Source organism: Coffea arabica, chromosome 1c, assembly GCF_036785885.1.
Source record: "Coffea arabica cultivar ET-39 chromosome 1c, Coffea Arabica ET-39 HiFi, whole genome shotgun sequence".
Taxonomy (NCBI): Eukaryota; Viridiplantae; Streptophyta; class Magnoliopsida; order Gentianales; family Rubiaceae; genus Coffea; species Coffea arabica.
In genome coordinates this window covers 8030754-8053084 of record NC_092310.1, presented here as the reverse complement: position 1 = coordinate 8053084, position 22331 = coordinate 8030754, and the positions used below count along the sequence as shown (strand labels likewise).

Sequence of the window (22331 nt, the reverse complement as noted above, 5' to 3'; positions counted from 1 at the left end):
AGACCTTTTGTTTTAGACTTTCTTATTGAACCTCATGTCAAAAAAGTGTCTTGATATAATTGCACGAAAACTTTCTATGTTGATACAAGGCAATGTATGAATTTTAGCAAGTATTAGCATGCAATTGATCCCAAAAAATAATGAATGAAAAAAAATGATGAAAAAAAAGAAAGAGAGACATGTTGTTACATGTTTCTGGGCATAATTCAATATTTGGTGATCATTGATGAAAGCCCATGAGTATGCTTTTACTTGCTATATGGGTGAGAATTTGGTTGTGTGCCTTGGAAAGTGAAGTGTTGAGAATTTGGTCATTTGGTTCGTGCAGTGATTTTCTGATGTCTTCTTTGACATGTTTACATCTTCAATTCATCTTTCTATCCTACCCTTAACCCAAGTCCCGTTACAATGTTATTTAAGTCTCTTGGATTCTGGTATTAGATTCACTATTAGTGGTGGAGATGTGATACATGAGCAAACTTATGGTAAAGTCATTCCATAGTGTTGATTTGAGAGTATATTATGCCTATACACTTTTGTGAGTGGTGAGTGCTCTTGTTAAAAGTTGCTGAATTCAGTGTGTTTGGACTTTGGGGAACTTGTTGGGATAATAGGGTGCCTGTGTTGGTATGAATTGCTGCAGAATCTTGCTATCTTAAGTGTATTTTTGAGCTTGGATATGCTTGAGGTCAAACACAGTTTGGGTGTGGGGAAATTGATAGGTTGCATTTTTACTATAATTTTTTTGATTATATCCCTCTTTTATTTTACCAAATATTGAGTTAATTGATAGATTATACTTATTTTTTATAATTATTGTCGGTTGCAGAGAATTGGAGCAAAAAGGAGTTAAAATGCGTGATTTCTTCACTAGACTTGCTATTCGATATGGTCACATCAAAGTTAAAACTCTGCTTGTCCGGGAAGCTCAGGATTTGGCCTGTGATCTCCAAAATTTGAATTGAAGCTGCCAGAATCTTGGATGTTTCACCAGATGGATAAGAAAATTTGTCTTGTTCGGTTAAGATACAAAATTGAAAGAACAACTTGACCTCAATTAGTAGTAGTAGTTTATTAGTAGTAGGAGACTAGTCAGTAGTTTGTTTTCTTTAGCCATTTCCTTATCACTTCATTATGAATCGGTAGAGACTAGTCATGAGATTATCTTTTCTTTTCTTGTCGGCCACAAGAGACGAGAGAAAAACATGTTTTTCTTTTCCTTTTCTGCAGGTACTCTATTTCAATATTGAAGAATATATTCGACAATTGATTATACAATTTTGCATGGGATTTCTTCAATAGAGATGAACTAATTTTTTATTGCTAGCCAAGAAGCAGCGGAGGACTTGGTTCATCTAAAATTGTGAGATCGAATTGATTTTATTTATTCCTTTTATTTTCTGGTATTCATATATTCCCTACTTTACTATCTTATTGTTGTATTATTCGGATATCCAGGGTCCGGAATTTAGATTGATTCAATAATCTAAAATCAATTAGAGCAATTAAATCTATAATTGTTTAATTGTTCTAAACTAGTGTTAACTGGAATGATTGGGTTTGTGTCAGGGGAATATACAAGCTAGTTTAAAATAACCCACGTCGCACATTATTTGATTAGAATAGGGATTCTCTAATTCTTAAGGCAATTGAGAAATTGAACTCTAAGGTCATACTTAGGATTATGTCTTAATTAGGGTAGTGATTAACGATCGCACCTTAATCACCAATACTGTAAGGAGGAGTTGACTGTCATTATTTGTTTGGCAGTTATAACTTGTTTATCAATTAATAAATGGAATTGTTATTGTATCAATGATCAATTAAATGAATCATTTTCGAAGTTATTTCTTGGCTAGAGTTATTTATTATTGATTCCATTTTAATAAATTGTCATTTAGTTTTTATTTACTTATTTATTTTATTCAATCATTTACTTATTTCCATTTTTATAAAAATCCCCCAAATACTCTGAACTTTTGAAGAAACAAAATTTTTCCCAATCCCTATGGATTCGATTCTTCTCGCCTTATATACAAAATTTGTAATTTTTCTCGAATAGATATTCCAAATAGAGCCAATGTTATGTTAATTTACTATGTTCCATCTAGTTAAGTCTTTACCCCATTAATTTGTCAATGCATCATGCAGGTAATCTAATCCAACACAAGTTAACTCAGTTAGAAAAAGGGATCACTTCAGCACAAAAAGTCTTGCATTTAAATTTCATAGTCGATGTGAAGATTGTGTTAGTAGACGATATGTAAGAACCCATGCAAGCGACCTATGATTCAAGTTTTAATCAATGATGGCGATCAGAGTCAAACCTATTGAAACTTTTCATTAAAAAAATAATCTGAGGATTTAATATGTGAAATTATTGAACGTGTCACTATTAACGTGTCATTTTTTAACACGTCAATAGCTCATTTAAATTTTCATTATAAATGAGTCATTTTGGTTCCAAGAGCATAGGCAAGTAGAACTCATCGGCACAATGCTTCATTTTGTCAAGTAATATTTGCAACTACAAAATTGAAAGCGACTGTGGGTTTTTTTTTTTAAAGGAAAAATATGTTAGAGGAGGAGAGATTAACCTATTCCAGGACAAGCTTCCACTGACCTCAATAAATAAAGCCTTCTAGTAGTTCTTGGATGGATATAACGTACTTACAAAACAGTATAATTATATTTCATTTAGAATTCAAGATTCCTTGAATATTTTGTTGGAGTTACAAAATTACCTAGCACCTTGAATTTGGTAGGAGAATTCAAAATCAATAGTTGACAGGAATTTCATTAAAATACTGTTCCCAAGAAAATGTTTTAAAATTTCTGCAAACCGGAGAAAAGTTAAAATGAGATATTAAAGAGGCTTCAAAAGGACCATTCAAAGAATCTTTCAACAGCAAGTCAAAAAAGGAATCTTTCAATAGCTAAATAAATATATCAACAAAATTTGGTACTGTAAATTGCAGAGGCCCCATCCTGGGCCGGGACACGTGGAAGCCCAGGTGTGACCGAGCTGGGTCTCGACCTCAGGCCTCTAGCAGCCGCCCTGGGCCGCACCACCACTAGGGCTCCAGAAGAACCTGGGGGCCATCCCGTAGAGGTCGGGGAAAATCCCCCTGAGTGCGGGATATGGACTATTCTGGGCAGGTCCCGGAACGCACGGAGGTCGGACTCCCTTAGCAGGTATGAAAGGTAACTCACACCAAGGAAAAAAGGTACGCTCACTATTGGCGAACGACTCTCGACTGTTTACTCCCGTGAACTTGACTCACCGGAAAACTAACTTGACCGTCGGAGTGCCCTCGGGGACAACCCCCGGGCCCCCTTTGCTAGTTCATTCTTGTTTGTCTTGCAGGCTTGGAACCAGCTCATCCATCAGCACGCCGAGCTCATCCGATCAGCTCGGTCCGGGGAAGCTCAGCGCTTCTTCAGTTGGCGCCGTCTGTGGGAACCGTAAAGTAATCAAGATTGTGTTGATGGCAAGAACGCGATCCAAGCGAACGATAGAGAGCACCGGCCCTGGAGGCGGTGAGGGATCCCAGCGAATGGAGGCTGAGGCGGCCCGGGGTGCCGGGGGCTCAGCCCTTTCAGGAGAGAGGAGGCAGCAGATCTTCCGGTTCGTGACGGAGAACCTCCCCATGCTGGAAGATATAATCCGGCAGGCGAAGGAGGGGGAGGGGGCTGGAGGCGCGCAGACCTCCAAGGCGAGGGACAAGGGAAAGGAGCCCCAGCTCGTCCCCTCTGAGGATGAGTCGCGGGATCAACCTTCCAGGAGGAAACGGCCACGGACCCCCCCTCGTCCGCGGGCCTCGGTGGTCGGAGACAGCGAGAGGTACTCCCGCGGTCGGACCGCGGGGAGCTGTCCAAGAGACCCTTCCCCACGAAAATCCACGCGGAACGGGTTCGAGCGCTCTCCTGCTCGATCTGTTAAGAGCCGGCCGCGTGACCCCCCTCAGTGGAAATCTGTCAGAGATGAACTCGAACAGGTCCTGCGGCCGCAACTATATGACGACAATTACGCGACCTCACCCTTTACCCGAGAAATAGAGGACTACCCGCTACCCTGGAGATTCAAGATCCCCAGCATCGAGATGTACGATGCCTCGATCGATCCGGAGGACCACCTCTCGGTCTTCCTGACACACATGCGCCTGCAAATTGCGGCGGACGAGATCCGCTGCAAGACCTTCCCTATGTTCCTGAAGGGGAAAGCTCGGCTTTGGTTCCAAGGCCTGGCCCCGGGGACTATCTGGAGTTTCCCCGAGTTGGCCAGGCAGTTTGTCGCCCAATTCGTTTCCTCCAAAACTTACTCAAAGAACGCGACCCACCTGATGGCAATCAGACAGAGGTCCGACGAGTCGCTGAGAACTTTCATGACCCGCTTTAACACGGAAAGCTTACAGGTCTGGGACAAGGACGAAAAGGTGGTCATGGCTGCCTTTATGAACGGGCTCAGGGTGGAGGACCTCTTTTACAAGTTGGCCGAGCAGTCCCCTGCGAATCTGGAAGAGCTCTTAAAAAGGGCGCACGCGGCCGCCAATGCCGAGGAGGCAGTTCGCCTGAAAAAAGAGTCAGATCGCGGGTTCGGGGATCGGAGAGGACGGGAAAACCACCCTGAGAACAAGGACGGCCCGACCAAGAAGAACATCTTTGACCGGCTCACGAGGAAAAAAACCCCTGCTCCGCCACCACTCCCGGAGAAGGGCTACACCCCCCTGACACGGCCTAGAGCCCAGATCTTGGCTGTTATGGAGGCGGAAGGCCTGGGAGACCGGCCGCCCAAGATGGGGACACCTCGGAACAAAAGGAATCAGGACCGGTATTGCGCCTTTCACCGCGACGTGGGACACGACACGGAGGGATGCTGGGCCCTGTGGAAGGAGATCGAAGATCTGATCCAACGCGGTTTCCTGAGACGGTTCGTGCGGCAAGGTCGCCCCGGCCAGGATCCCGGACGCACCTACCGCGGAGATCGGGGTGAAGACCAGCGGCGCGACCGCCCTGAGCGGCGTGACGCGCCCGGGGGCCGCTCCCCCGACCAGAACACCCAAAACCTAGATGGAGTGATAAACACCATCGCCGGAAGTCCTACCGGGGGAGACAGCCACACAGCTCGGAAGAACAGGCGACCTCCCCCCGAGGGGGATGAATCCCTGAAGCGCCTGCGCATGGACGAAGAGATCACCTTTCGGATCCAGGGGCGCCGTACCCCTAGCGTTCGGGAACCACGAGACCATCGTGATAGACATTATCACCAACAACTACCGGGTAAAGAAGGTGTACGTCGACCAGGGAAGTGCAGTTGATATTATGTTCTATCGGGTGTTCAAGGAGTTCGGCTTGGAGGACGGGCAGCTGACCCCGATTCGAACACCCCTGATTGGCTTCACCGGACCGCCTGTCAACCCGGAAGGCATGATCACGGTAGGGCAGGCCCCCAAATGCCGGACCATTCCAGTTAATTTCGTGGTAGTCAAGCAGCCATCCCCATACAATGTGTTTCTGGGTCGGCCTGCCTTGAACGCCCTCTGAGTTATACCCTCCACGCTCCACCTTAGCGTCAAATTCCCCATCTCGGGAGGGATAGCCGAGGTGCGCGGTGATCCCGAGGTGGCCAGAGCGTGTTACTTGGCCATGCTTCGGGGGCAGGAGAAACTGGTCGCCCAGACGGCCTGCTTGGAGCCATACATCTCGGATGAGGAGGTTCGGCAGCTGGACACCCAGGACGAGGTCGAGGAGTTCCCCCTGAGGGAAGATCGGCCTGACCAGGTAATCCGCATCGGCAAGCTGCTGCCCCGTGAGGAGAAGAAGGATTTGAAGACCCTATTGAGGGAATACTCCCAGGTCTTCGCCTGGTCAGTTGATGACATGCCTGGGATCCCGACCGACCTTGCAATCCACCACCTCAACGTGGATCCCCACTTCAAGCCAGTGAAACAGAAAAAGAGGAGTTTCGCCCCAAAAAGGAATGAGGTGATCAAGAAGGAGGTCGGAAAACTGCTGGAGTCCCAGATCATCCTAGAGGTCTACTACCCGACCTGGTTAGCCAACCTGGTGCTGGTAAAAAAGGAGGACCAGAGCTGGAGGATGTGCGTGAATTTCATGGATCTCAACAAAGCTTGCCCAAAGGACTACTTTACTCTACCGAAAATCGACAGGTTAGTAGATTCTACTGTGAGATTTGATGTTTTGTGCTTTCTGGATGCCTTTAAGAGGTATCACCAAATAGAGATGGCTGAGGAGGATCGGGAAAGACTTTCTTCATCACAGAGGAAGGAACCTACTGCTACCGGACTATGCCGTTTGGCTTGAAGAACGCGGGAGTTACCTACCAGCGCTTGGTCAACAAACTGTTCCAGAATCAGATCGGCAGAAGCATGGAGGTCTACGTGGATGACATGATCGTCAAGAGCCGAACTGATCAGCAGCTCGTCCTCGACCTGAAGGAAATCTTGGGCATCCTGCGGGAGAGCTGGATGCGGCTGAATCCGAAGAAATGTACCTTTCCGCGTCAGGTGGGGAAGGTTCCTGGGATTTCTGGTGTCTCGGGACGGGATCCGGGCCAACCCGGATAAGCTCCAAGCTATCATGGACATGGCTCCCCCAAGGAGCGTGAAGGAGGTCCAGCAGCTCACAGGAAGGATGGCCGCCCTGAACAGGTTCCTCTCGCGCTCCGCGGTCCCGGGGCTGCCCTTTTTCCGTGTCCTAAAAAAGCCTAAAGACTTCCAATGGACGGAGGAGTGCCAGAGAGCCTTCGCCGACCTGAAGGCATACTTAGCAGAACTACCCACCCTGACCGACCCGGAGCAGGGGGAGATCCTGTTCCTATACCTGTCTGCTTGCAACGAAACCGTTAGCGCGGTCTTGGTGCCGGAGGACAGGGGGGTTCAGAGGCCTATATACTATGTCAGCCGTGGTTTACAAGAGCCGGAGACGCGATACACGCCGGCCGAGAAGCTGGTCCTAGCCTTGGTGCACGCTGCCCGCAAGCTCCGAGCTTATTTCCAGACTCACAGCATCGTCGTCGTGACCGATCAGCCCTTATGGCAGATACTCGCCAAGCCCGAGGTCTCGGGTCGGATGGTCAAGTGGGCCATCGAGCTGGCCGAGCATGACATCGGCTATCAGTCTCGCACAGCCATCAAGGCCCAGGCCTTGGCAGACTTCCTTGCTGAGGGGGCCAGCTTGACCCTAACCGAGCTAAGCCCTCTGCGCGAGGATGTACGGCCGAAGGAGCCATGAGTGCTGTTCGTAGACGGGGCCTCCAGCAAGGAAGGAAGCGGAGCAGGTCTGCTACTCATCTCGCCAACCGGGGAAGAGCTGACCTATGCTCTCCGGTTTGACTTCCCCGCATCTAACAATGAGGCTGAGTATGAGGCCCTATTGACGGGGTTGCGGATAGCCCACCAGATGGGTATAGCCGCGATCAAAGTCCGGAGCGACTCTCAGCTCGTCGTCCTCCAAGGTCGCGGGGAATACGAGGCCAAGGAGGAGGTCATGAAGAAATATCTGGCTAAGGTGCAGGAGGCAATAGCCCTGTTTGATACCTTTGAAATCGAGCGGGTGCCAAGATCGCAAAACATGCGTGCAGACGCCCTGTCAAAGCTGGCATCCTCCTCGTTTGCGCACCTGAACAAGGAAGTTTTGGTAGAGGTGGTCAAGCAGAAAAGTATCAACCATGTCCACATCCTGGCTATAGACAGCTCGGCCACTTGGATGACCCTCCTAGTAAACTTCCTCAGCTCGAGTGCCCTCCCTGAGAACAAAACCGAGACTCGCCGGATGCAGCTCAGAACTGCCAAGTACGCCTACTCTGGGGGAACCCTCTACAGGAGGTCATACTTATCGCCCTGGCTAAAGTGCGTGACTCCCGAGGAAAGTGACTACGTCCTTCGCGAAATCCATGAAGGGATATGTGCGGCACATGTGGGGTCTCGGGTATTGGCCAAAAAGTGCCTTCTCTTGGACTACTATTGGCCCTCCATCTTCCAAGATGCCGCAGAACTGGTACAGAAATGACGAGCTCGCCAGGTGCACGTCCCACTGCGCCACCAGCCAGCTCGAGAAATGATCCTGTAGACACCAAATTTTAAAATAATTTTTATCCTAACTTTGTTTCTATTTTTAGTAATAATTCTCTTAATTCCATAATTTCTAGTTCTTAGACTTTTAGAATTTGTATAGCACTTTAGTTTTTTTTTTAGATTATTATTATTTATCATTTTTATTTTGTATTCATTTTTACTCTTTTAGTTATTTATTTTATTTTATTTTATTTTATTTTATTTATAAGACTTTTTAGCATAAAAAAATAATAAAAAAAAACGCTGGGCACACTCGCTGCTTCTCCTTGATATCGTATCAACAGAAAATAAAGTCGCAGGTTTGCAGCTGCATATTTTCGGCTATTTTCCTTGTTTCTTTTAGCTCCCTTCGATCATGTTAGTACTGTTACACCTGGCTTTCATCGACAAGCCAAGAAAACAATTCAGAAGTTGTGGCTAATCCAATGGCTGAGAGAGAAACGGTGACCTGAAGCTGTTTATGAACCATCAAGATGAGGTTTTAGGGTGGGGAGCCTGATATAAAAGGGACGACTGGATTTTTAGGAGAAAAAAAAAAGGGAAACCAAGGGAGGTTTTGTGGCGGCTGAGAGAGGAAAAAGAGGAAAAGAAAAGCTCAGAGTTGCAGTCAAGTGAGCAAAAAAAAAAAAAAGCAAGCTTTGAGAGTGGGTCTGAGATAGAAGGAAAACCAGAATTTGAGGTTTAGAAAGAGACCGAAAGGGAGAGAGCGAGAGGTAGGCAGTTGCAAAACCTTTGGCCGAAAGGAAAAAGCTTGGCGGCTGGGAAAAGAAGTTACGGGTGAGGTGGAAAAGAGTTTGGGGTTGCAAGAAGGTGACCGATCCTTATCATCGTTGTTCCGTTAACGTTCCTTTGAAGATCCGGCAGAAACCATCTCGGCCTTATTTTTAGTCATCCCACGCTTCATTTCGTATTTAAGGTAAGATCCTTATCTTTTATGGTAGAAATCTGTTTTCTTTATCGTTATTTGCTTCTGTCTTTTCTTCTGTGATTAGTTGATGGTTCTTTGCTGATAAAGTTGTGATGTTTGGAGTCTATGTGATGAATCAGTAGGTCTCATTTGAATTTTACTGTATGATTGTGTTTTGGCCGAACAAAAATTGCAGAAAGTTTGCAGCTTTGCTTGTTTTTGTGCTTAGAATCTTTTAGTTTGGACTGGGTTTTGAGAGACAGAAACCCAGGTGTGGTATATCATGAACGTTCATCACAAGTCCCTTCCCTAGCATCTCTGCTGTTTTTTTTTTTTATCTGTGTGAACTTATGAATCTGATGGAAATAAGTTAATGCATAGCGTTTGTATAGGTTTCACTTTGCACAAACAAATTTTGGATGCACGAGAAAGTTGCAGAATTTTTATTTCCTAGCTTTGTATGCGCATCCTTTCTGATTTTGTGTTTAAGTCAAAGAATTCTATGTTCAAAACTAGTAAGGATTTTTTATGAGTCTTTTCGCCTGTTTCTAGAATGTTTTGTGCTTAAGAATTGTGCCTAAAAATCTGCTGCAACAAGCTGAATTCTCTTGGCATGTTGCAGCAGCTTGGAAGGGTCCTTTTCTTTTCTTTTGGGTCGTTGAAGTGGTAGTTGGTTAGACTTTCTTGCTGTTGTTTGTTGCTTATCTGAGATAACATGAACAATATATGCTATGAAGACTGCATTTAGGATAAACAATAGCATTTGATCGATGTTAACAACATGGTCCTGAGGTCTTTGCACTTGTGTTTGTTTTGGTTTGCTTTGATTCATGTCCGTGGGTCTCAGTTGAAATGAGAAAATTACAGCAAGTGTTTTTTCTTTCTGTTGCAGTAGTTTTTCTCGCAACATGTGCATGAAAACTTCAGGAAAATGTTTGTCTTTCGTTACTTGTTTGGGTGTCGAAGAGTGGTACCTTGTTGTCTGGTTTCAAACTATGATTTTTGTCTGAAAAATCTTCGAGCCAGGCTGTATATTTAGGGCCAAAAAGCTGCATTTCTTTGTCATGTTTTGCTGCTTTGCTTTCGTCCTGTAACAGCCCACAACCAAAGTTTCGGTCATCCAATTTGCTGTTTGATCTTATGTTGGAAAGAGGAATTGGATAAGAAGTGTTGGGTTTGTATGTTTGGGGTCTGAAACACTTGAATCATGATTCGATGCTTGCTGGAAATGAATATCAGCTTGCCGCAAGTCCTCACGTTGCTTTTGCTGTTTTTTTTTTCTTATGGTTGCACTTGTAGTGAGGTAGAGACAAATGCATATTTCGGATGCTGTGTTTGTCCATTGCTTGTTGTTTTCTTTTTGTTCAATATGCAGCGCACATTTCATCATTTTTAGATGGCCTGAGCGTGTTTTGTAAAAAAAAAAAAAAAAAAACTGATGTATTGCTGTTCAAGGAAGCAACAGCAGTAAATTTTCCAGAAAAATCGCATGCTCCCATTCCTACGCGTCTCTTTTTCTCTCTTGGTTTGTTTTGGACGTTGATTTTTGTGAATTCGTTGTTTTGGAATCGAGGCTTTGATGTTGGGTTAAAAATATTAGCTTGGTTTGGATGGAAAGATGGCATTAGAATGAACACAAGAATTACCGGAAACATGGTTGAAAAATTGCAGATAAATGCTTCTTTCGTTGCATGCATGCAAAAGGTTTCGCAACTTGCATTTTAACCCCTCAAGTTTCCCCTTATGCCACTATGACCGAGAAAATTGGGAAAACTAATCAATTTGGTCCCTGTCATTTTGCAGCAATGCTACAAAGACCCAATTAGGTTCTAATTTCTTGCAAATAGGTCTTAGAATAATTGTAATTTGAGCCATTACTTGACCTTTTCTTGCTCTTGGACCTTTAAAGTTCCTAAAATGTTTCAATTGGCCTTGGTTGATTGATTAATGGTTGCTATTGGGTCTTTAGTCATTTTGCTATTTGAGAAATTTGATCAATGATTCAGTTTTGCTTGGAAATTATGCATTATTCGATCATTTTTAAGTTGTAATTGAAGAAGGATTCGATGATTTTGTGGATTCAAATTGGCTTATTTACATTTTACCACTAAATTGGTGCATTCATTCTTTGTTTTGATGGTTTTTAGCCCAAGTTATCCCTTTCTTTGGTGACTTTAGCCCAAGTTAAGTCGTGTTTACTTTACTAACATCATAAACGGGGAGGTATAATTTCTTTTATCCATTTTTTTTGTCTCTCTCCTATGTGATCCAACGTGCTAAGTGAGAATTGCATGTCTACTTTGCTTTCCTTGCCTTTCTTTAATTCCTCTCACTTATTTCATTTACTTTTGCTTTTATTAAGTTATTCTTTTATGAGGTATGTGTACACCTCTTGGCTTGTAATAGATAGGGCTTGGAGACCAATTTTGTCCATTTTTCCCCTTCCCCTTTTGTTTTAGTTAGCAACTGTAATAGGTTCATTAGCTTGATTGCTTGCTTTTGTTGCTACGTGTTAATTTGCTTTATTAGGCTCTTGCATCTAGTCGAGCATGCGAAGTGTTATGTGCTATGTGTTTATAGGTGATTGGCATGTCTACTTGCTTTCTATAGTCATAGATGAATGTGATGGATGAATGCGTATATCATGGCTAGTCCAATGCTAGTCATAGTCCTCCCTTTTGATTCTCACAAGTCCAACGCTTGTGATAAAGCATTTAGTGAAGGGCTAGTCCAATGCTAGACCCATTAGGCCCGTCCCTCTCGCTAGTGCATTTTTTGTATGTTTCACTACATTCCATGTATTTTTCTTAGTTTTTTAGCATTTGGCGTGCTCCTCCAATCCTTACCCCTTCATCTTAGGTCTTTGCATCCTCATGCTAGTTATAGAGTACATTTGCTTGAGAGTCCCTTTTCGATAAGGGAAACGAGCGAGTATGGCTACAAAATAGCCTTAGCACGCTAGTCCTTCCTTCTAATCAAAGGGAAAATTAAAGTCGTGAAGTTAGGAGTCATTCCCGTACCCGACTTGATGCATTTCTCTAGGTTCATACACTTTCATTTCTATCATATCACCTCATCACTTTTTTTATCCACATTTTCTCACTACTTATATTTTTCGCAATCCACATGCCATGTTTGCACATTCTTTTTCTTTTATTTATTTTTTACCTCACAAATTGCACCAAATTGCACTTATATGTATCTACTACCATATTTTCATCCACTTGCACACAAACACTTTCATTTTCTCAATTGGCACACATGCACTTTTCTTACATTTGCACACTTACACTCATACTTGAGTCTTCATTTGCATTATTCATGACCTCTATGAGGGCTTTCCTTACTGGCCATCACAATTCATGTGGTTGGGACCAAAAATCCTCATAAGAGACATTTTAAATTTAGAATTGCATTTTTTTCATATCCATTAGTTACATCCAACATGCAATGCATATTTTGGGTAGAAGAATTAGGAAAAGTGGGGCTAAGTCATGCAACTAGCTTTGACTAGGGTAAGGGAGTGCCTTAGGCTTTGCCTTTGCCTTCTCCCTTATCAAATGTGACCCCCGATCCCTTTTCTTTAGTTACGTAGACCTAAAAAATTCTTTAAAAAGGGTTTTTACTTTTCTTTCCAAAAAATCACTTTTTGGGTGACTTGCTACACCCTAACTCTATACCAAATGGCGACTCCGTTTTTATCTAAAACCCTTTGTTTGGCCAAACCGCCGCATTTCACAATCCCACGGCTTTTTTTTTTACTTTCACACACGTTCACATACACATACCACACACTACTTCCACACTCACTCCATTCAAAAAGTGGGGCGCGATAACTTGGCGACTCCATTGGGAAATTCCTAAGTGGGTCCAAGCATTCGATTTAGCTATTCTTTTCCTTTTTTCTACCCTTCTTATGCATAGCATTTGGATATTAGGGTTGCATTTTCCATTTTAGGACTTTTTACCACGCGCGCGCGTATCAAAGTATTCCCTCACTCACGTATGTATGATTGGTTGATTGGATGTATGTTGTACTTATTTTATCTCGCGCTTTGCATTGCATTTGGGTGGGGGGACATTACCCTAGAGTCTCGCGTTGGTTCTCGATCCCTTCCCTCCAAACGAGCACTAGCATACGTGCATACGCTTTAATTTTTTCACCCCCATTTATTTTTTCTTTTAGTGGCTTGTCACGCCACTCCGCTCTGTTAGGATTTTAGGCGACCCACTTGGACGTGTGATCGTGACACGACGTGTGCGTAGCACGATCCGAGGGGTCACTTAATCTTCCGCTTTAAGTTTTGGGTTAATAGCCTTTAACTTTTAGTCGAAAATTGAGGAATTTTGATAGATTCACTCAAACATGTGGCCGTGACACGACGTGTGCGTAGCAATGTCTGGGGAATCGCTCGAGCCACCGACAAAGAACCTTGAGATTGATGACCTTTGGTTTCTAAGTCTGAAGGCTCAGGGACCTAAAACCTATCGAGTCTAGATGCATTAGTGAGCCCTAACCTCATGCATCCATGATAGTTTTACCTAGGATAGCGTCTGCCTTACCCTATTAGGGACACTATTCACGAGGGGAGGGGTCCAACCCCTTTCTCCTTTTTATTGCTTTATTTCTTTGTGTTGATTTCGTTGCTACAATGTGTTATGTGTATTTATCTGACTGAACTAACTTTTCTTGGTTTTGTGTCCCCATTGCATTCACAAACCCTAGCAAATAAGAGGTCTGGTATGACCTTCTTTTAGAAGCCTACCCGTGTAGATAGGATATTGTACGTTTAAGAAGTTTTGGTATATTTCGTTCATAAATTAATAGTGTCATATCATTTTAGGCTTACCCTGGCAAATGAAAGGTCATTTAGGTCATGTTTCATTTCAAATTGCATATTTTACTGCTTTAATAAACTGGCATCACGCATAAACCATAGAAAGGAAATGCCATTTAGGGAATCCCACATTAGGGATAAGCCAACCCTATATTCCCGTGGGTATTTAATTCTATCTTGGGAATTGCACGTTTAAATTCATGTTTAACCAGAGAAGTGGGACCCGTAGGTAAGGTATTTGACACCGGTTTTTGTTCCTAGATGGAAAGTCCTCGCCGAGTCCAACAGATGTTGGTAGTACCGTCGGAGGTACAAAGGTGGCCCACATTCCTTTCACCTAGTGAAATCAACCAAGTAGCCGCTCGATTAGGACCCGTTGGGGATTTCAAGGATATTAAGTCCGATGGCTATTTGGTAGAAACCTTGGTGCATTTGTGGGATTCCACTTGTTCCGCCTTTAGACTTGGGAAAAAGGAAATGACCATAACAATTGAGGAGGTCGCCGGATTTCTTAATTTGCCAATTCAGGGAACTGCCGTGATATTTCCACTAGTGTCTAACAAGGTCGAATTTTATCGTTTCACCGGATTAAAGGAATCAGCGATTCAAGGGTCGGACCAAAATATAGAGGTAAAGTTCTTATTTGATCGATTCGTATTAAGGGATGGTTTTGAAAGGCACCGGGGAGATTTTTCGTTTACTTCCAAGGAAATATGGGAACGAAAGAGAGTTTGGGTGTATGGATTGGTTATGGCTGGAACCTATTTTTTCCCTAGGAAAGACAAAAAGATAGCCTTTAAACTCACTAAAATCTTGTATGACTTGTTTCTAGGAATAAAAGATAAACAGTGTTCTATTGTTCCAATTATTTTGGCCGATATCTTCGTAGCTTGCACTACCTGTCAGAGAGGGGGAAAGTTCTTTTGTGGCTCAAATTTAATCTTACATGTATGGGGGATGGAGCACTTCATGAGACGACCATCTATTCTCGAGAGTCTACCAATGTCCGGATATAACTGGGTAATCACACATCACAAGAGGATTAATAGCGGTAATTTGCCGTGTAATGCATCCGAGTTTGTGGACTTCTTGACGAATGTGACCAATCAAAATGTTAGATGGGTATTGGATTGGACCAATTGTATCAAACCTGTTTTTCGCACCAAGGCATCCGAGTTTGTTCCTTTATTGGGTACTCAGGGTATCATGGCATACAATCCGAGGAGGTTTCTCCGACAATTAGGGCGAGTCCAAGATGTGCCGCCTGCAGTTGATCTGACTACATTTATCATCATTTTCGACAAAGGGATATGTCCGAAAGAAATTCCGATGAAGACCCCTATTAATGAGGTCTGGGAAACGTTGTCCGACGACGAACGCGTCAAGTACATTCCGGAACTCAAACAAAGGGGATTGACCACTCCGCAATACGAAGACTGGGTGAGAAGGTCCGTCATACAAGAAACACAAGATGAGCCAACTGAGGAGGTGGAAAGGTTGAAAGCCATTATCGAAGCAAAGGATAAGGAAATTCTGCAATTAAGTAAGTCCGTCGAAGCATACAAAGGGATGGCGGAGCAAAACAAGCAATTGTATGAAAATGAGCGAGAAAAGCGTCAAGAGCTGAAAAGGAAATGCGGAGAATTATATGACCAAACTGAACGTGTCAGAATTCCATATGTTAGGGAAACAAAGGACTCTGTATTAGATAGGTTCAGAAGTTTTGGCAATCTTGTACGGAATCGTCTTCGTGACATGATGTAAATATTGGCAAGTTTATCAATGAAAGCGATTTTTCTTTTGCACTCATTTGGAATTATTGTCAAAAACAGGTTTGTGTTACGGGTCCCATTTCGAAGGTGTTGCATCATGCTAGGCCTACCCTTGGCACAAAAAGGGCCCCCCGATAGGACATGCATCCGAATTTTTGGAACATCTACTAACTCTTGTCTTTTTCTTTTTTTTTTTGTTTTGTTTTTGTTGAAAAACTAAGCCAGGGCTAAATCTAAAAGCGAGCCATTTCGTGTTTTCAGGTAAAATTTCAAAATAGCTTCTCGAAAAAGCTCCATTATCACCCAATCGCGTAGTCGAGTTTCAAGAGATAGTGTAAACATGAGTACCCACCCAGAACCATCTGATAGGCCCGCAACGACATCAACAACTGACTTGGCAAATCTGGGAGCTCAACTGAGCGAAGTCCTAAACCGATTTAATGAGCTAAGCGTTGAGATGATGGCCCAATGGCGCGTGATCGACCAATTGGTCACAGGTGGTGCTAGCGGTGAACAGCAACATGAACCCTTACCCCCTGGCCAATCTGAACCTATACTCTTGCCTTATGCTCAAACCTCTGTTACTTCACAGGTTATGAATCCACCCGAAGAAACCTTTACTTATCCCATTCATGGCCCACCACCTACATATGCACCTCACATCCAAACTAATCCTCCTCATGTCCAAATTTCCCAGAATTATCTGTCCATTACTATGAGCATGCCTTTCGAATCACAAGGACCACATTATTACTCCACCGCTGAACCATTCACCCTAGATACCGCCGTTCAAGGGAAAGCTGAAGCTGGGGGGGTCATCCGTGCCCGTGGACAAGAATTTACTAAAGAGATTGGATAAGTTTGAGGAATTTATAAGGAAAAGCCAAGGTTTGAGCAAGCAAGGAGGTCTAGACTACAATGAGCTGTGCCTGTTTCCGGATATGCAATTGCCGGTGGGTTTCAAAGCACCTAAGTTTACCAAGTATGACGGAACTGGCAATCCCAAGACCCACCTTTGGATGTTTGCAAACAAGCTGGGGAGACCAATAGATGATGAGAACCTGCCTGTGCGCTTATTTCTCGAGAGTCTGGAAGGTGACGCTTTAGATTGGTACGCCAATTTGAAGCCTGAGGATATGAGATCTTGGATGGATTTATCGACTGCTTTTGTGAGGCAGTATGAATATAATTGCGAGCTTGCTCCGACGAGGACCGCGTTGGAGGGAACCAAGAGGAAACCATCGGAGGACCATAAGACGTATGCGAAAAGATGGAGGAAGCTGGCTGCTAGGGTGGAGCCTCCCATGACCGAAAATGAAATTGTTCGCACGTTCATTAAAGCTCATGACCCACCCTACTTTGAAGAGATTTTCCGTATGACTGGGTGTTCCTTTGCTGAGATTGTCAACAAATTGGAAGAGTATGATGAGTTTATAAGGGCAGGCAAGATTGTTAATGTTTCAGCCTTAAAGTCGCAATTAGAGGCTATGCAAAGCCAAAACAGCATCAGTAAAAAGTTTCAGTTTAAGAAGAAAGATGAGGAAACTTCCTTTGTTTGGAACCAAGGTTTTTCTTCCCGAGCTACATACCAACGAAATCCCACCTACTCACCTCATTACCTATACCAACCACGCCCTCGACCTGTCTACAATACCACAATCAACCACCCCCGTCCTCGACCAAATTACCCAAACACACCGTCAACGCCATTTCATATTTTCCCACCAAACTTCCAAATTAGACCGCGCCCTCCTTTCAATCCAAGACCCATGCCACCCCCTAACCCAAATTACCAATACCAACAGGCCAGTGACACCCAAAGTCCAACCCCATACCGGACCTTTACCAATCTAGGTCGGCCTGTTGACCAGTTATATGAGCAATTGAAAGCTGCTGGGAAGATTGGTACGGTACCCCCTAAGACCTACTCCAAAGGATTTTCCATTGGTTATGATTCGCAGTCATTTTGTGCTTATCATTCGGGAGCCCCTGGACATTCAACTGCCAATTGCTGGGCGCTTAAGCATAAAATTCAAGACATGATTGAGTCCGGAGACATAGTCCTGAGGAGGAGGGAGGAACAAGGTCCAAATGTTAGCAAAAATCCTCTTCCAACACACAAAGACACCGTGGGAGTTATTACTATTAATGAAGAGATTGAGGAACCTGCACAATTCATTGTAGACGAAACCGAGATAATGGGAGTCATCGGAGAACCATTCATACTAGAGGAGCAGGCCTATAAAGTCAGGAAAAATACCGATCCGTTTATTCTGGAAATGGTGCCTTTCGAATGTGAGCCTTCGGAGCTTGTGGTACTTGAATTGCCTGAGCAGCCTCCTATTCTTAATCTACAAGAGGTCCCGTGGAATTATAGCGAACCCACGCTATTAATTGGAGGGGAAAAGGTGCCCAGAAGGGAAGTGGACGCCATTACTAGATCTGAAAGAATCATAGGGGAACCCGCAGTTGATGAGCCCTCAAAAGCAAAAGAAAATGTTGTTCCGACAAGACCAATTGTGACTGATGAAGAGGCTTTCAATTTCCTTAAGATGTTGAAGAAAAGTGAGTATAAGGTGGTCGAGCAATTGGACAAATTGCCCGCTCAAATTTCTATATTGAATTTGCTTCTGACCTCGAAACTTCATCGAGAAGCTTTACTCAAGGTCCTAACTAAGGCTCAAGTGCCTAAGAATATTCCTGTGGATAAATTCATTCATGTAGTTGAACATGTTATGGCTTCAAATCAAATTTCTTTTTCTGATGAAGATTTGACTTCAGATGGGATTGGACACAATAAAGCATTGTATATCTCAGTCCGTTGTAATGGGAAGTTATTACCAAGGATTTTGATAGACAATGGGTCTGCTCTTAATATTTGTTCTTGGAACACTTTGGTTAAGTTGGGATTTCAGAAAGCTAAACTTCGGCCATCTGCCATTGTGGTGAGGGGATTTGATGGCGCGAAAAGGGAATCAATGGGGGAAGTGGATTTGGTGCTGGAAATCGGACCTGCCCAATTTCAAGTTACGTGCCAAGTCATGGACTTCTCGAGTGTTTATAATGTTCTTCTCGGACGACCTTGGATTCATACTTCAGGCGCCATACCTTCTTCACTCCATCAAATGTTGAAATTTGTGGTGAATGGCTAGTTGGTTACGATATTTGCTGAGGAAGATTGCACTATGCTCATCAATCCTGCATCGGAAGATGATGGCGATAGAAAAGCTCTAGTTTCCCTTCACCATGTAGCTGACATTGTTTCGGTGGGAAGGGCGTCCAAGGACAAGGCGGCAGTGGAAGTGAATTTACCTCAAGCCAGCGTTATGATGGCCAAAGAGCTGATTCGAGGAGGTTATGAAGTAGGCAAGGGCCTTGGGCGTCACCTACAAGGGGTTTTGAAGCCAATAGAACTTCAAGAAAAAAAGGATACCTTCGGATTAGGGTTTCAACCTACTGGCAAGGACAAGAAAGAAATGATGAATCGTAGGAGGGCAGAGAAGGAAGGGAGACAGCTTATCATGAATATCCCACCATTATACTGTACTTTTCCTTACCCATCAGAGGTGATCAGATCTGAAGTAGACCCGATCGAGGAAGTGGAGGTTGGATTATCTGAGCTATTTGTGGGGGTTATTTCTGAGGGGGAGCCGTTGGAGGACCCAGGATTTCCAGAGGTGCCTATTGAAGCAGTGAAGAACTGGACCAGTGATCTTCTTCCCTCCTGCAGGGAATTTCGATAAATTAGGGGATTGCCTTTGGTCGACATGAGACAAATCATTTATACTACTTATCTTTTGTCTTTCAATGTTTGTAAATAGTTTTCAATCAAATGTTTTCCAATGCAAGTCTTGCGTTAAATTTCTTGTTAAGTAGCATGTCATGATGTTATCCTTTACTTTGAATTTCAATGAAATGCACAGTGTTTATGGTCCAAATGGTTTTAACTTACTTACTATTGTACTTATTTTATTCTTTTTCAGATGGCCAAAAATAAAACACATTGACCCTTTGGATATCACTATTCTGAATTTTGATGATTGCGATCTCGATATCCCTCACGACTTTGAAATTTTGGAATCTGAAATTCAAGACGAGAGCGATAACGAGGAAGAATCTGAGTCTTTGTTAAAGGATTTTGAACAGTATGAGGAGAAATCCAAACCGAACTTAGAAGAAACAGAAGTTGTTAATCTTGGCACTGAGACTGAGGTTAAGGAGATAAAAATTAGCATTCACTTGAATAAGAAACAGAGAAAAGAAATGATTGAGTTTTTGACTATGTTTCAAGATGTGTTTGCCTGGTCCTATAATGATATGCCTGGGATTTCAACAGATATAATGGTCCATCGATTGCCAACCGATCCGAATTTTCCACCAGTGAAACAAAAACCTCGCAAGTTTAAGCCAGACATGAGCCTCAAAATTAAGGAGCAAATCGAGAAGCAGCTCAATGCTAGAATCATTATGGTGTCTCATTATCCCATTTGGCTTTCAAACCCTGTACCTGTTCCAAAAAAAAAAGTGGAGAAGTGCGAGTCTGTGTCGATTACAGGGATCTTAATAAAGCCAGCCCGAAAGATGATTTTCCGTTGCCAAACATTCATATTCTTCTAGACAATACCGCAGGGCATGAGATTGAATCATTTGCTGACTGTTTTGCTGGGTATCACCAGATCTTAATGGCAGAGGAAGATAGAGAGAAAACAGCTTTTATTACGCCATGGGGAACATTTTGCTACCGGATAATACCATTTGGATTGAAAAATGCCGGAGCCACCTACCAAAGGACCATGACCACCCTGTTCCATGATATGATTCATAAGGAGATGGAGGTTTACGTGGACGACATCATTATCAAATCCATGAGAGCGGAGGATCATCTGATTGATTTGAAAAGGTTATTCGAAAGATTGAGAAGATATGATTTGAAGTTAAACCCTACAAAGTGTGCATTTGGGGCCCCTGCCGGAAAGTTATTGGGATTCATTGTCAGTAAGAAGGGTATTGAGATAGATCCGGCAAAGATTAAGGCCATTCGTGAGATGCCAGTGCCAAGAACGCAAAAGAACGTGAAGAGTTTTTTAGGAAGGATTAACTTCATCGGGAGGTTCATTGCTCAGTTGACCCATACGTGTGAGCCTTTGTTCAAATTATTGAAGAAAAATGTACCGTTGCGTTGGAGTGGAGAATGCCAGCAGGCGTTTGATAAGATCAAGGACTATTTATTGCATCCTCCAGTTTTAGTGCCACCCAAACCGGGACGACCTTTGATCATGTACCTATCGATGTTGGACGAAGCTATGGGGTGTGTATTGGGACAACACGACGAATCGGGGAAAAGGGAGCAAGCCATCTATTACCTCAGTAAGAAGTTCACTGCGTATGAAGCCAGCTATTTTTTTCTGGAGAGGAGTTGCTGCGCTTTAGCTTGGGCCGCACAAAAGTTGAGGCATTACTTGCTCAGTCATACTACTTACCTCATTTCCCGCTCCGACCCTTTGAAATATCTGTTGGGAAAGCCTATGCCGACAGGACGTATGGCAAAATGGCAGATGATTCTTTCGGAGTTTGATATTTTTTTACCACGCAGAAGGCTATCAAGGGCTAGGCTGTGGCCGATCATTTGGCTGAAAATCCGCTGAGAGATGATTATCAACCGCTTCACACTTATTTTCCGGATGAAGAGGCCCTGTTCGTGGGTATAGCAGAAGATATGAATGATCAATGCCCGGAGTGGAGGATGTTCTTTGACGGAGCATCAAATTCCTTCGGGGCTGGTATTGGAGTTGTTCTAGTTTCGCCTGAAGGAAAGCATTACCCTGGTTCGGCCAAACTCCGATTTTTCTGTACTAACAATATGGCCGAATATGAAGCGTGCATTTTTTGGTTAAAGATGGCGTTAGAAATGGAGATTAAGGATTTACTAGTGTTCAGCGATTCAGATTTGCTTGTACATCAGACTCTCAAGGAGTGGATCACACGGGATTCAAAGATCTTGCCTTATCATTGCAGCTTACTGGATTTAGCAAATAAGTTTAGGAGTTTGGAGTTTCGGCACATTCCTCGTGTCCGAAATGTCTTTGCCGATGCTTTGGCCACTTTATCTTCAATGATTCAACATCCAGATGAGTTGGTAATTGAACCTATTCAGATTCATCTACAAGAAAAACCGGCTCACTACCTAGTTGTGGAAAAGTCTTCCAATGGCCGTCCCTGGTACAACGATATCAAGAAATTTCTCAAAACAGGGTTCTATCCCCCAGGGGCAGATACAACTGCTAAAAGTTTCTTGCGCAGATTATCCTCCAAATTTTTCCTAAACGGAGAGGTGGTATACAAAAGGACGTCAGATTTGGGCCTTTTAAGGTGTGTTGATGAAGATGAAGCAGAATACCTGATGAAAGAAGTACATAGTGGAGTATGTGGATCACATATGAATGGCCATTTATTAGCAAGAAAGATCATGAGGACCGGATATTTTTGACTTACTATGGAGCATGATTGTGTAGTTTTCGTTAGGAATGCATCAAGTGTCAATTGCATGGAGATGTTATGCGCACTCCCCCTACAGAATTACACAGTATGACTGCTCCCTGGCCATGTTCGATGTGGGGTATGGATGTAATCGGAGCCATTGACCCTCCCGCTTCAAATGGGCATCGGTTTATTCTGGTGGCAATTGAGTACTTCACCAAGTGGGTTGAAACTGAATCTT

General features: G+C 43.5%; 3 protein-coding genes across 3 annotated transcripts; all 3 read left to right on the top strand.

Annotated features, from left to right (window-relative positions):
* The first annotated feature begins 7422 nt into the window (after nucleotides 1–7422).
* LOC140038824 (uncharacterized) lies at nucleotides 7423–8031 on the top strand. Its single transcript, XM_072084256.1, has one exon. The coding sequence runs from the start codon at nucleotides 7423–7425 to the stop codon at nucleotides 8029–8031; it is 609 nt and encodes a 202-aa protein (XP_071940357.1).
* Nucleotides 8032–16554: 8523 nt separating this feature from the next.
* LOC140038823 (uncharacterized) lies at nucleotides 16555–18765 on the top strand. Its single transcript, XM_072084243.1, has one exon. The coding sequence runs from the start codon at nucleotides 16555–16557 to the stop codon at nucleotides 18763–18765; it is 2211 nt and encodes a 736-aa protein (XP_071940344.1).
* A 33-nt stretch (nucleotides 18766–18798) lies between these two features.
* On the top strand, nucleotides 18799–21258 carry LOC140038820 (uncharacterized). Its single transcript, XM_072084232.1, has 3 exons — nucleotides 18799–19321; nucleotides 19707–20083; nucleotides 20290–21258. Exons 1-3 carry the CDS (start codon nucleotides 18799–18801, stop codon nucleotides 21256–21258), a joined length of 1869 nt encoding a protein of 622 aa, XP_071940333.1.
* The last annotated feature ends 1073 nt before the right edge of the window (nucleotides 21259–22331 follow it).

Excerpts from the sequence above, each read along its gene's own strand:
- LOC140038823 (XM_072084243.1), top strand. The coding sequence starts at position 16,555 with ATGCAATTGCCGGTGGGTTTCAAAGCACCTAAGTTTACCAAGTATGAC.
- LOC140038824 (XM_072084256.1), top strand. The coding sequence starts at position 7,423 with ATGGGTATAGCCGCGATCAAAGTCCGGAGCGACTCTCAGCTCGTCGTC.
- LOC140038820 (XM_072084232.1), top strand. The coding sequence starts at position 18,799 with ATGCTCATCAATCCTGCATCGGAAGATGATGGCGATAGAAAAGCTCTA. Across the intron at positions 19,322-19,706 it reads AGCAGTGAAGAACTGGACCA|ACGAGAGCGATAACGAGGAA; the intron begins GTGATCTTCTTC and ends CTGAAATTCAAG. Across the intron at positions 20,084-20,289 it reads TCAATGCTAGAATCATTATG|ATCTTAATGGCAGAGGAAGA; the intron begins GTGTCTCATTAT and ends GGGTATCACCAG.